Here is a 13,664-nt window from a genome sequence, read left to right on the forward strand (position 1 = left end):
TATATACAGTGTATCTATGTATGTATATGTATTAGAATTATTGTTCTACCAATGCAAGTGATAAAAGCAGCAAACAGTTCATTGGGGTATGGGTGGTTTTATTTTTATTTTTATACTGTACATGAATAAAAATATTATTTAAAAAAAAAAAGCGTGGAACCAACCTTTCCAACACAATGGCGACAGCACCAGGGGGCATGTTGGAACCAAGAGTACAGGAGGAGCAGCTGTACTACCCTCTGAATCCCAGAGCTCCTCATCTTATCCATGCATCCTTGGCTTTCACCACATGTCCTCATGCCTGGTGATGCTGCAGCAACTCACCTGTCAGTCTTGGGCTCCATCATTACCTCACTGGTCCACAAGAAGCCATCGACAATCCTCTGTCAGTGGGAGGACCACACTCACACCCCATTACTAAATATGGCAATTGAAAAACATCCAACTGGAAGCGTATTATACAGCTGAATGACATTTTACAAAGTGGCAACAAGGGGTGACAGCCATCTCTTTATTTGTGTTGGATTGAGTGAGAAAAACAGGAGACGCTTCCTTGAGTCACAATTATTCTTTGGAACCATACATCAACTGTGGTGCTGTTATGGAGAGAATTCTGACCTCAGAGACAAGGATTCATCATTTAATTTATCACGTTGGAGTGCTTGGTCACACCCCGAGTAGCTGGGATAGACTCCAGTACCACATGCTTCCACTACTGAAAATTGATAGAATATCAATTATTAATCTGTAACCTGAGTGCCATCATCAATAAAAAAAAATCGACAACAGCAAAAAAAAAAGAAAAAGATTCACACCGTGATTATTGTTCAATAAACATAGACAGCTGCAATCATCTCATCTGACTATAAAATATTTTATTTCAAAGGTGCAATGACTGTTTACTTATGATGAAATCTCGCGGGATTTGTAGTGCGTGATCTCTGCGCAGTGAGAAGTGCAGGTAGTCCGCCATTGTTGAATGAATAACTAGTCAATTTGTTGTTTATCTGTCAACAATCCACTCGCGGTACCGGGACTCTCTGGCCGGGTGAAGGCTCGTCGGTTGTACCAGTAACCAGTGGTCCCACCCCGGAGGACACTTTCATGTGAATACGGCGCCCAACGGACGAGGCAACCATGTCCAATCTCAGCAAAGGCGGTACCAAGAAGGACACCAAAATGAGGATACGGGCCTTTCCTGTAAGTGTCGCGCCGCAGTTACAGCTTCGTCTGACGGCCTGGACGTCACTCGACCGCCATGGTCTGAGCTGACGGCCTAAGGCTAACCGGCTAACCAGCTGAGAAGCAGATATGTTTTAACCCAAACCAAGCGCAACACATCACCACTGCTATGTTCACAGGGCTGTCCGATAAATACGCTATTGTCTAGTCAAAGCGATATTATGTCCACCCAGCCTCTGGATTGTTATTAGTTCCTAAACATTCTAGATCGTCGACATTAGGTGATGCTAACGTTAGCTAAGTCTGACACTTGTTGTTTTGGCTGATTCTGGTCCCCTTCTAACAATTTATTTTGCTGTTGTTTTAGAGGTTTAAATGTTGCGCTTTATTGTAGAGGGGTTTACAATTTTATAAACTCTGTGTAGCTAGACACAATGTCGTTTTTACTGCTATAGATGGATGCAGCTAACCAGTTGTGCGTATGAGTGCTGTCAATTATATATATATAGTTGAGCCGCGTTTGGACCCTTGTAAGACAATATATCAAGTTTAGCTGTCATTTCTTCTGTTATCTCTCTCTGTCGTTGTTAGGAAATTATTTGAAGGCCTAATTTACGAGTTGACCTCATTCTGCATGTGTAGCTTTTGTATGTGACTAAAAGATTGGGTGAGCCTACTCATGTAACTGTGGCCTAATCGAGCACTGACTGTCAGCTACATTTGAAAAGTGGTCCGCAACACATGTGCCCAGCACCGTCAGTACATCTACCTGCATGTGTCCCAGCAAGCCTGCTCTGGGGGGAAATAAAAGATGCAAGGCATTTAAGAAGTCTGCGTGAACCTAGTGTCTTGATTCATTTGAGTCTCAGCTTATTTAACCGGGGTTATATATACCTTAATGCTTGGTGAATGTTTAACAGGACTGTAAAAGATATCTCTTTATATTAGTTACAGTTGGTGCTCGCCATGGAGTCTTATGGTTCATGGCTCTGTGTCCATGTGTTGATGTCTAAGTTAGTGTTACTTTACTGAGGCTGCTTGTTGCCTAACTGCCTGCACCTTGTCAGTTAAAACAAAACCCGCTCAAGTCATGAAACAAGAGTGAACTACAATGTTTTTCTTTCTGTTGTTTTTTTGGGGGTAAAATACTTGGGATACCTTCTTAGTGTCACTTTTGACAGAATGTCAAGCAAGTGTCCTATGGGTTGTGTTGCATGGCGAAGAATTAAACACAAAACAGTAAGTCTGTTCACATGATACATATATATATTTGGGTTCCACCTGACAGCTACAACACAGTGAAAGTTGAGGTATTTATTCACTGATTTATACCGCTCTGACTGTCAGTCATCCAAATCTCTACCGTGGGCCAAATTTATGCTGTTCTCAGTGCTGTACATGCTCCTCAACTGTATCTTAAGGTGTGTATAATTTCAGATGGTTGGGTATAACTTGTTGCTGTGCATTTCAAAATAAAGGTGCCTCTAAGAAGTGTTCAGTGCACATAATGATAGAAGTTTTAGAACTTATAGAGTTAGTCGATAAAGTAATCCCTTTATAGTTCTTGTGAAGAGATGCCATCATCATCTTGTCCATCCCTCTGTGTCTTTTAAGACACATTTTCTTTCCTGTCAGGGTAACATTTAGTGTCAACTCTTCCACTGAGCAAGGCTATATTTATTGGCGTTTCTAGCCACTCTATTTAAGATTGTCAACATCCTGTTGTCAATACTGTGAGGCCCCTATAAATTGCTGCAGCATGCTGTCATCTTTGGAATTCAAGTAGTTTATTTAAAATGACAGCACTGCTAGTTCTGGACAGTGGAATAACTTACTCCTCAAACATAACCTGTATAAGATTATTTAAGGGTTTGGTCATCATTGAAATTGTGCAGCAACCTCTAATAAAGCAGTAACAACTTGCAGCTATCAGGTAGTATTGGAGGTTTGCGAACTGAGGGTGTCTGGGTTAAATAAGCGCCTGCAGAGATATAGCTGTCCTTGACCCTTAACCCATAATTGCTGCAGGTGCTGTTATAAGCAGCCTTGATTTTAATTCCATTGAGAGAAACAGTAGTAGTAAATACAGTAGGATTTTTTGATTTAGTAGTGAATTTTATAGGTACTCGAAACTATTCTACTTATTCGAGTATCTAGAATTTTCTTCTGAAGATGAGAATTCATGGTGAAAGAGGTTAAGTGTAAAGTAGGTCGCCATTTATTCGTCTGTCAGTAACATTCAGCTGAATGACAATACTGGCAATTTTCGAGCTGTTTCGAGTGTGTAAATTGAAATAACACTAAGGTGAGCACCCAAGCTCAAATGTCCAAATAGTGTACATGTTTGACTTTATTTTAAGCTTCAAAACAAATTAAATTATTCACATCCTCCCAGTTAGTAGTCTTGTTTGGTTGGAGTCTGCATGGGAAGCCACACATAGAACATGAATTCCTGTCCGTCACAGCCCTCATACAGACGGAGAACGACTAATACTCGCATGCATGGACAATTTAGAAAAATAGAGACACTAATGAACCGCTGAATGTTTATGGGCTGTGGCAGGAATGTCACACGAGCGCAGGGAGAACATAAAACCCCATTCTCGATATATCTGCATCTCGGTCATAAAATATTATGAGAAACTGTAAATTAATTTGACCAGATAGTAGCATTTTATTGTAGAACGCTAGCAGTCTAAAGTCTAGAGGAAGTGTTAATCAATTGCAAATGTGCAGTAATGTAATGATGTCATGTATGTATTATTTATTACTGCAGAAAAAGGTTTTGAAAGATATGAATCGTAAAATCAAAGGGTTTATTTAGCCTGCTGTGAGTGATGCTAATCAAACAGACTTTGTTTTGGATCAACGCGTGTTATGAGTGACCTCATTTGATGAGTGTTTTTATTCATCTATTATTATTAAGAACTAAACCTCAGAGCTTCTTACTAGACGGATGAAGACGAAATGGACTGTGATCGACTCACCTTTTTTAAATAGCGCTCAAAAGTACTCATCAGAGCCTGTCATTCTTACATTGACCAAAACCAAGGGTGGCTTAACATAAGAAATGGAAAATATCGAAGTTATGCTCAATAAATAAAAGGCTTTTGTTAGTAATCTTGTGTAAGTTTGAGATCTTCTTTGCCTTTGGTCATAACGAAATTGGTGTCTGCAAGTTTTGGTGGTTCCAAATGACTTTCATCACTCGCATATGCATACAAGAAATTCCTTGTGCTCGTATGTATTTTTTGCATGTGGTGCTGCCGCTGATGGTATTTGACAAAGCCTTTGTAAAACTTGCAGATGACGATGGATGAGAAATACGTCAACAACATCTGGGATCTTTTGAAGAATGCCATCCAGGAGATTCAGAGGAAGAACAACAGCGGCCTGAGCTTTGAGGAGCTGTACAGAAACGCCTACACAATGGTGCTCCACAAACATGGGGAGAAGCTCTACACAGGCTTGCGTGAAGTTGTCACAGAACATCTCATTAACAAAGTAAGACTCAATAGCATCCTCTCCTCACTTGAATCATTGCAATATAATGTAAAAATGTATCATCTTTATGATGTGTAAAGATCCATTTGGACATTACTTTTTTATTTTATGTCTAGCAGTCATCTTTTTATAACGTGCTTGTAAGCATGCAGAAACTGTCAGTAGCTTTAACAAAAAAGGAGACATCGGCCATATGGTGTAAAGAGATCAAGTATTTCAAAACCAAAATATGCCAAAAAGTACACAAGATTTCCCACATGACTTGTCAAATGTGATATGATTACTGCAGAATATCTAATTCCACTTTTTATGGCGTAAAATGTCACTTCTTAAGGTAAAGCTTGTGTCTTTGGCTTTGTTGGTTTGTATCTTTGTTTTGCTGTTAGAATGTGATGAGTTAAATAAAGACACGTCAGAGGCCTGCTAAGGAACTCCCAAACTTGAACATACTTGTGACTATAATAGTATGGAATTTGATTTAAAATTTTACAAGAATGAAAATCTATAATGTTGAATATCAAGAACAAGAATGTAGTTTTGTTTAAAGTATGTGAGCGTCAGATATAAAATCTATAGCTAGTGCCTCATTCCTGCTTATGGAAGCAGTTATGAAAGTTTGAACTTCCTAGAGGAATGGTCTTCACTAGTCTCATGCCCTCTTTTTATGCTCAATATCCCATCTGATGGCTGCCAGATGTGAGGTGTGATTTTCAGCAAACTTGCATTGCTTTCTGCAGCTTGTCAAGCTTGCATAACTGTTTTTGAACAAGGATGACTTCAGTTTGGGGCTTCAGCGTATTGTGTGGATGAAGTTCTCCCCCAGCAAAATCAGCTAGAGTGCAGTCAATCTCTTTTCACCGCCATTGAGGGCAGAAATATCACTGCATTATTACGCCCCAGTGGTCTGTGTAAAATGTGCTAAAGTGAAAGGGACAGACGGATCCACTATTTAACCCGTGAGTGAGGCAGAGCAGTGATGCATCGGCATCTTTGCTAAGTGGACAGCAGCCATAACGCCGTGTCAGTCCTCCCACTAGTGGATTAATGAGATGCTCTGACTGTTAAATATCATCCGGTTAAATTCTTTTTTCATCCACTTGGCTCATTGACATCAAATACTATATGAAGGTGAAATGTTATTTGGGTGTTGCACACTGAAAGTGAGAGCTGATGAAGGCTGGGCAACTGTGTCTTGACCCCCCTTAAAATCTTGGAAAAACCAACAGGCCCTAACACTGCATGAAAAGATCAGTTTACAGGCCAGTATATGCCCTCCCCAGACTGTTTTGGTTTTATAGCTTTAGAGATGTATTTTTATCTTTTGAATTTTGCATTGTCCTTCTCAGTTTTCATGTAATGCTCTGCTAAAGCACTGTATTCTAGTGATGCAATTTTTATTCCTTCAGATCACATGTAGTTGTAACCATACAATCTCAACTTGTGTTGTATCACATTGATCAGTATTGTTTAATAATACTGTTTTTGTACCACTTTAGCCTTCCATTTATTCTTAATAAACTCAGATGAGTGTGCCTAAAAAAACTTCATGAAAGCATCTCAAAATATTTGTACTGATTGATGTTAAAATAGTTCTCATGGTGACTTCTTTTCATGCTAAAGGTGTTTCTATACCTCGGTATATTGCCAAATAAGTGTGCCCTTTGGAGCACTGTATTTGAATTGCTGAGTCATGCTGCAGAGGGTTCCTCTTTTTGTGAGCCTTTCTGGGATAGATAGTAGAAACACTTCCTGTTATCTATACTGCCCTCAGTTGTTGCTTTAGCTGAAGCTGTGTGTGATTTTCCTGCTCACAGGTACGAGAAGACGTCCTGAATTCCTTGAACAACAACTTTCTTCAAACATTAAATCAGGCTTGGAATGACCACCAAACAGCTATGGTGATGATCAGAGACATCCTTATGTACATGGTGAGCTGCTGTGAATGTATTGTCAAAACCTGAAAGGAGGCGGGGAAGGATGCAGCCCCTAATTCATGCCGCAGTGGTGCTCAGACTACAGCTTGATATCTGTGTGGAAGACTGAGTAACGTTGACATTGTTTTTCTTCTGGTTGGCTCTTTCAGGACCGTGTGTATGTGCAGCAAAATAATGTGGAGAACGTCTACAATTTGGGCCTCATCATATTTAGAGATCAGGTGGTCCGCTATGGCTGTATCAGAGATCACCTCCGACAAACGCTGCTGGACATGATTGCACGTGAACGGAAAGGGGAGGTTGTGGACAGGTAATACTACCATGCGATAGTCAAACCGATTAGAGCATCATCATTTTAAGCCACCTGACTGCAGGGTGGGATGACTTCAATGGAAAAGTCATGCCAAAATGCATTTTCTCTCTAAAACACAAATGTGTTTCATGCATGACCTACATAAGTAGGGAAGGATGCAATGAAGTCCAACTGTTTTTTTGTTGCTTGAAACTTTTCACTGTGGATATGAAAGCATTGTTGGAACAAACTTTGCATTTCTAACTGACAACTTGGATGTACAAGTTACAACTCTGTAAGCAGCTGTTGCTGGCTTTTCTGTCGAGACTGCCTGATTGAGTTTTTTCTCAGCAACTAATATTTCTGCCTTGAACTTTCTTTCAGGGGCGCCATCAGAAATGCTTGTCAAATGCTGATGATCCTCGGCCTCGAAGGCAGATCTGTGTATGAAGAAGACTTTGAGGCTCCTTTCTTAGAAATGTCAGCGGAATTTTTCCAGGTTTGTGCAGTACAAACTGAATCTACTAGCAATGTGACAGTGCACACATCACTCGACATCTTGGCACTAAGTTGACTAAACCATTTTGCTGCCGTTTCCTTTGCCTCAAACGTGATCACAGTAAAATGTGAAGTTGCTGGCTGTTTGAAAGGAGAGACAAACACGTTCCTCACGATTGTCTCTGGTTATTTTCCCCCGGGTGGCTGTCAACCATGCTAGCTGCTTCAAGCTATGCTAACTTGAGCTGCAGCCTCACTGTTTTTGCTTTACATTATGAACTGCATGAACCCGGCCAAGATAGTAAGCACTTTTATTTTGATCACTATTGTTATCACAATTTTTCGTGATGCTAGTGCAAACATCTGTATTTTTGTTGCTGAGCCACGATTTATATTTAGTAGAGTAGTTTCCAGACTATAAGCTGCTACCTTTTTCTTGCAGTTCTTACCCTGCAACTTATACAATGACACAGCCAATATATGAATTTTTACTGGCTAAATAGCGTCATGCTGCCAAAATATTGTGCCTTGTGTCATTAAACTGATGAAAACACAAGCGTACATTAAAGGCTGTGGTGTCAGAACTTGGGACACGTGGGCGAAAACAGCGCATTTTGCGTGGTTTAATGTGAATAAAAGATGTGAGGAGTTCGTGACTCAAGTTCACAACCTTGCCGAGTTTGTTTTATGAGTTGGCTCAATGCTGGAGCTGGTTTTCAGCACTAGTTTAGACGTGATCTTCATGCATTTTTAAGAACCACTGACCTTTCTGCGGCGCAGGCACCACCGCTGCACCTGCAGTTTATACTGTATTGCGGTGCGTTCTATGGTCCGGAATTCACTATCCTTCTTCCCAGCCAGCAGAAGAAAACAGAAGCTTACCAACATGTCTTCCTCACACCTCAGTGATTGACAGGTCGCAGTCAGGCGCTGCAGTATTGTTTGTTTCATGTGAAACCTATGCTTAGTAATATTTAGGAAATTCATGTATGATATGCGGACGGTGTTCGCATTGGAATATTAAGTTCCATTGTGTTGCTTAGATAAGTCATCGTTCAAGCTGCTCTAGCATGTCTTCACTGTATATGTCACACACTCTGCATCATCTCCACTATGTTGAAAGAAATGCAGTCCCATCACTCGCTGTTAAGTCTTTGGCCAAATCAATGATGAATTTTTAGCTGTGTTTCCTTGAGCCTCCCAGTGTATTGAACTCAATTTAATCCCCTAATCTCCTGCTTTTTATAACTACACGAGTGCAGGAACTTGTTAAACGGCTTCTTAGCAGCTAATATTTCCTGCGCTCCATTCAGATGGAGAGCCAGAAATTCCTCGCAGAGAACAGCGCCAGCGTGTACATAAAGAAGGTGGAAGCCCGAATCAATGAGGAGATCGAGCGGGTGATGCACTGCCTGGATAAGTCCACAGAGGAGCCCATTGTCAAAGTGGTGGAAAGGGAACTCATATCAAAACACATGAAAACCATAGTTGAGATGGAGAATTCCGGCCTGGTTCACATGCTCAAAAATGGAAAGACTGACGGTGAGTTCTGATCCACTTGTCATTGTCATTGTCAGGTTCATCTTCATGAAAGGTGAACAGGCAGTTCATAAACCTTCAGCCCCTTCAGAATTATTCCTTTCCCTTATGTATTCATGTCGCCACTCGTTTGCTTGTAGATCTGGCGTGTATGTACAAGCTGTTCAGTAGAGTTCCCAACGGGCTGAAGACCATGTGTGACTGTATGAGCTCGTACCTGCGGGAGCAAGGGAAGGCCCTCGTGTCAGAGGAAGGCGAGGGGAAAAACCCTGTGGACTACATTCAGGTGTGTCTGAGCGCAACATCAGTTGCACCATTCTATTGAATAGGTTCTTCAATGTTAATGTTGTTGGCTGAATTAGATGATCACTTGCACATCTGTTTCCTTCAAAGTGGAGGAGAATGCAAACAGAAAGTTTTGAAGTTGTTGTGGTATTAATTGTGAAGTCTCTGTTTTTTAGGGTTTGCTAGACCTGAAGTCACGTTTCGACCGCTTCCTCCAAGAGTCTTTCAACAACGACCGGCTCTTCAAACAAACCATCGCCGGCGACTTCGAGTACTTCCTGAACCTGAACTCTCGCTCACCTGAGTACCTCTCGCTCTTCATCGATGACAAGCTTAAGAAGGGGGTGAAAGGGGTGAGGCCCGCATATGTTGCCGTCTGAGGCTCGCTCCTCTGCCCTTCAGTGGCTCATTTGTTTTCACACTTCTTCTGCGGTGCAGTTGACAGAGCAGGAGGTGGAGTCGATACTGGACAAAGCCATGGTGCTGTTCCGCTTCATGCAGGAGAAAGATGTGTTTGAGAGATACTACAAGCAGCATCTGGCCCGCAGACTCCTCACCAACAAGAGTGTCTCAGATGATTCAGAGAAGAATATGATCTCAAAGCTGAAGGTGAGCAAAACCTTCAGTGATGTCTCAATTTGTCCGCCTTTGTTGAACATCGCCGGCACTGGAATTCATTTGAATGATTGTGTTCATCACTCAGACTGAGTGCGGCTGTCAGTTCACGTCCAAACTGGAGGGAATGTTCCGCGACATGAGCATCTCCAACACCACCATGGATGAGTTCAGGCAACATCTACAAACAACTGGGGTAAGCACACGCTCAGCAGCTGCAAGGCTGATCTGATGTGCTCGCTCAGCTTTGATACATGGAGACAGTCGCGCCTAACTACCCCACACACTGGGAATACATGCAGCTCATTTCAGGCCTGGGGTCTTGCTGCCACGCTGGGTTTATTCCCACTTGTTGCTCCACTCGTCTGCACAGGTTATAGATTCGTGTTGGCTTTGAACAATATTCATTTTGTAGGAGCACTCAATAGAGAGCTGGCAGCTACCGACTCATAACCGACTCAAAAAAAATCACAAGTCGTCGAAATGACTTTTATTTTTGACATGCTCCTCATGTCCGACTTGTATGTGTCATTTTTCATATGAGTGGCACAATTTGACTTCACTGAAATTTAAACATTCACCCCAAACGGTTTTCTTTGGTTTTCTGTCTGACAGGTTTTTTCTGGGGGACGTGCAGTCCTGCTGTTGGTTACCCATCATGAGTCTAACTTGTACATTGCCCAGTAGGAAAAAGACAGACAGGCTGTTCCTCAGTTCTCAGTGTGACCTTGTGCTCCTCAGGTGTCGCTCGGGGGCGTAGATCTCACCGTGCGAGTGTTGACCACAGGATACTGGCCGACACAATCGGCAACACCCAAGTGCAACATCCCACCGTCGCCGCGACACGCTTTCGAAGTCTTTAGAAGGTTTGTCCTCTCACCAGCGAATGAATGTGCCTTGGTGGCTTCCTCACATGAACGCACTGAAAATCATGGTGTGTGTGTGTGTATAGCATCACTCTCCTGCCTGTCCAGGCTGAGGTTTACTCTGGCTCCACAGGTCTATAGAAGAATCCTCTCCAGCATTTTGGGAGATGAGATCAATCATTTTAGCAGCTAATGTTCAGAATGGATTTCAGTTGATCAGTTGTTACCTGGACGTGTTAGTCAACATAGGAATTAGTCATAAATAAGTACGAATTTACTGAGTTCCTTTTGTGAAACAGTTGTAATTTCATCACACAGTTTTAGCCTCTGAATGGTGAGCACACTTGCTGCAGGCTCCCTGAATCTCCCTTCTCTAGCTTTGTCTACACTGCATGTGTGATGTGGCACTGTAGAGCTGGAGTGAGTCGTCAGGTTAGAAAGTGTTCATAATTATTCGACCATAAATGTGACTGAGATTTCCAAAGGTTGTTTGTGTGACGCTTTAGAACCATGTTTAGTTTGAATGCGACCGTGCGCTTGACCGACTGTGTCGTGTGCCAGGTTCTATCTGGGTAAGCACAGTGGCCGACAGCTGACGCTGCAGCACCACATGGGCTCCGCAGACCTGAACGCCACCTTCTACGGCCCCATCAAAAAGGTGAGGCTTCCTCCCTGGTCATGCCTGGCGTGTCTAGATGCATGTAGTTGCCTTCATATTTCTCTGTTGGTAACTAAACCTTCCTAACCTCCTGGTTTATCTTTAACTAAGCAACAGGTGAAACAAACGTAGACTAAACTAGATCCTCACTGAAATGTTGCTGTGACAGGAGGACGGGTCAGAGGTGGGAGTAGGAGGAGCTCAAGTCACAGGCTCCAACACCCGGAAGCACATTCTGCAGGTCTCCACCTTCCAAATGACGATTCTCATGCTCTTCAACAACAGAGAGAAGTCCACCTTCGAGGTAGGTGTCTCCTTCCTCACAGGTCAAGGGTGGGTTTTTTTTTATGCTTCACATGCTTCGACGTCTGGTTGTGCAGGAGATCCAGCAGGAGACAGACATCCCTGAGAGGGAGCTGGTGCGAGCTCTGCAGTCGCTGGCCTGTGGGAAGCCCACTCAAAGGGTCCTGACCAAGGAGCCCAAGTCCAAGGAGATCGAGAACGGCCACGTTTTTACAGTCAACGACCAGTTTACCTCCAAACTGCATCGCGTGAAGATCCAAACAGGTGTGTCAGACAGTTAACGCTCACTCCGTTTGGGAACTAAATGCTGTCGTCCTGCGCCCTCTAGTGGCTGCTAAGCAGGGAGAGTCTGACCCAGAGAGGAAGGAGACAAGGCAGAAAGTCGACGACGACAGGAAGCACGAGATTGAAGCCGCCATTGTTCGCATCATGAAGTCCAGGAAGAAAATGCAGCACAATGTTCTAGTAGCAGAGGTCAGTCCTGTTGGTTCGGAAATAGCTCGGCACAATAGACGTGTTGCAGTGATTCACTTGTCCATTCTGAGAGCAATCTTTGTGTCTTCTCCTCAGGTCACACAGCAGTTGCGGGCACGATTCCTCCCTAGTCCTGTAGTCATCAAGAAGCGCATTGAAGGACTCATTGAGAGGGAATATTTGGCACGAACACCAGAGGACCGCAAAGTATACACTTATGTAGCGTAAAACACGTGACTAGAGTAAGAGATTTGTGCGTTGGAGAAACTGCGAGCCTTGTTTTTGTGGACTGCCATGCGTTTGAATGAATTTGGAAGTGCTTTCATCATTGATACTGGGATACACTGGGAAGCCTCTTCCGAGAACATGTAAAAGGTAAAATAAAACGAGATGAAAATGAAGCGTGGGGAAGTTTTTCTAGCAATATTAGATGTCTTCTGCTAAGAGAAAAGACGGGAGGGGATCTAGTTTTGTACAAAATTGTGTTTCTTGTGGCCTTTTGAGAGAATTGCGTGAGCCTGTTTGCCAATGACATGCTGTTCTACGCGGAACCTCAAGAACATCACTGCTCTGTTACCAAGCAAAGGCGCGGCTACTTCGGAGACCAGGAGAACATTCAAATCCACTCCCTGTTTTAAATGTTGGTGTCTGTGTGTTTGTGTTTTGTGACACGATGATGGCTGTACAGGTTGACAGACACTTTTTTTTTTGTTCTCTGATTTTAATCAGCAAGAGGTCAAAAGTGTAAACTGGTGCAGACCTGGCGCCGCAGTACGTCGAAACAACATAAAGAATGCTTAATTTATGTTACAATGGCTTTGGTTTTTTGAGGTCGTCTAAATGTCGCGATTGAGTAAATCACAGCGCAGAACATTTAAAGCAACACCTTGTCACACACACACAATAACTGGACCAGGTCTGTACTGGTGATTCAAGAAAAACTCACAGCATGCTTTTATCTATCAGATCAGCCGGGGGAATAACACGCGCGGCCAGAGATTCACTTCAGGTCTGCAGTCAACTCTAAAGGCCAACGGTGAACAAGAAAGGTTCCTTGATGTGCAGGTTTCATGTTTCTTTTTTTTTTTTTTTTTTTTTTTCCATTCTCATCTGCATTTTGAACATGTGGAAGCAGTCTCGTACCACGTTCAAATGTGTACAAATTGTAAAATAATTATTGTACTCACTGCAAAGATGGATTGTACAGGGCCTTGTTTTCATCATAATAAATGTAGAATAAACATGTTTGTTTTCCCATTTTATCTTCATGGAAATGGCTTCCAATCTTGAATGATTTATATATATATTTTTTTATTTATTATTTATCCAGGAAGTGCACCTCAAGCTGTTCTGGAGATGAGAGGAGATCTGGTTAATATTTCGCCTTGCTTCCATCAATGTTTTGTAAACCGTTCCTCATCCTCTTTTATGTTTATTATTTGTCAAGGCTCTGACCTGATGGCCTCCCTCTCATAAAGGGTGTGATTTGAAAGCGAGACAACGGGAGTCTAATG

At 42.5% G+C, this 13,664-nt stretch overlaps 1 protein-coding gene across 1 annotated transcript; it reads left to right on the top strand.

Annotated features, from left to right (window-relative positions):
* Positions 1–945: 945 nt before the first annotated feature.
* On the top strand, positions 946–13,395 carry cul3b (cullin 3b). The gene is made up of 16 exons (XM_053874032.1): positions 946–1,200; positions 4,489–4,686; positions 6,501–6,614; positions 6,770–6,930; positions 7,297–7,411; positions 8,724–8,952; positions 9,090–9,235; positions 9,411–9,587; positions 9,673–9,843; positions 9,938–10,045; positions 10,591–10,715; positions 11,277–11,373; positions 11,543–11,677; positions 11,754–11,940; positions 12,005–12,150; positions 12,247–13,395. Exons 1-16 carry the CDS (start codon positions 1,138–1,140, stop codon positions 12,376–12,378), a joined length of 2,304 nt encoding a protein of 767 aa, XP_053730007.1. The 5' UTR covers positions 946–1,137; the 3' UTR covers positions 12,379–13,395.
* The last annotated feature ends 269 nt before the right edge of the window (positions 13,396–13,664 follow it).

The sequence above is a fragment of the Synchiropus splendidus genome, chromosome 8 (genome assembly GCF_027744825.2).
Source record: "Synchiropus splendidus isolate RoL2022-P1 chromosome 8, RoL_Sspl_1.0, whole genome shotgun sequence".
Lineage (NCBI taxonomy): Eukaryota > Metazoa > Chordata > Actinopteri > Syngnathiformes > Callionymidae > Synchiropus > Synchiropus splendidus.

Excerpts from the sequence above, each read along its gene's own strand:
- cul3b (XM_053874032.1), top strand. The coding sequence starts at position 1,138 with ATGTCCAATCTCAGCAAAGGCGGTACCAAGAAGGACACCAAAATGAGG. Across the intron at positions 6,931-7,296 it reads AAAGGGGAGGTTGTGGACAG|GGGCGCCATCAGAAATGCTT; the intron begins GTAATACTACCA and ends ACTTTCTTTCAG. Across the intron at positions 11,941-12,004 it reads TCGCGTGAAGATCCAAACAG|TGGCTGCTAAGCAGGGAGAG; the intron begins GTGTGTCAGACA and ends TGCGCCCTCTAG.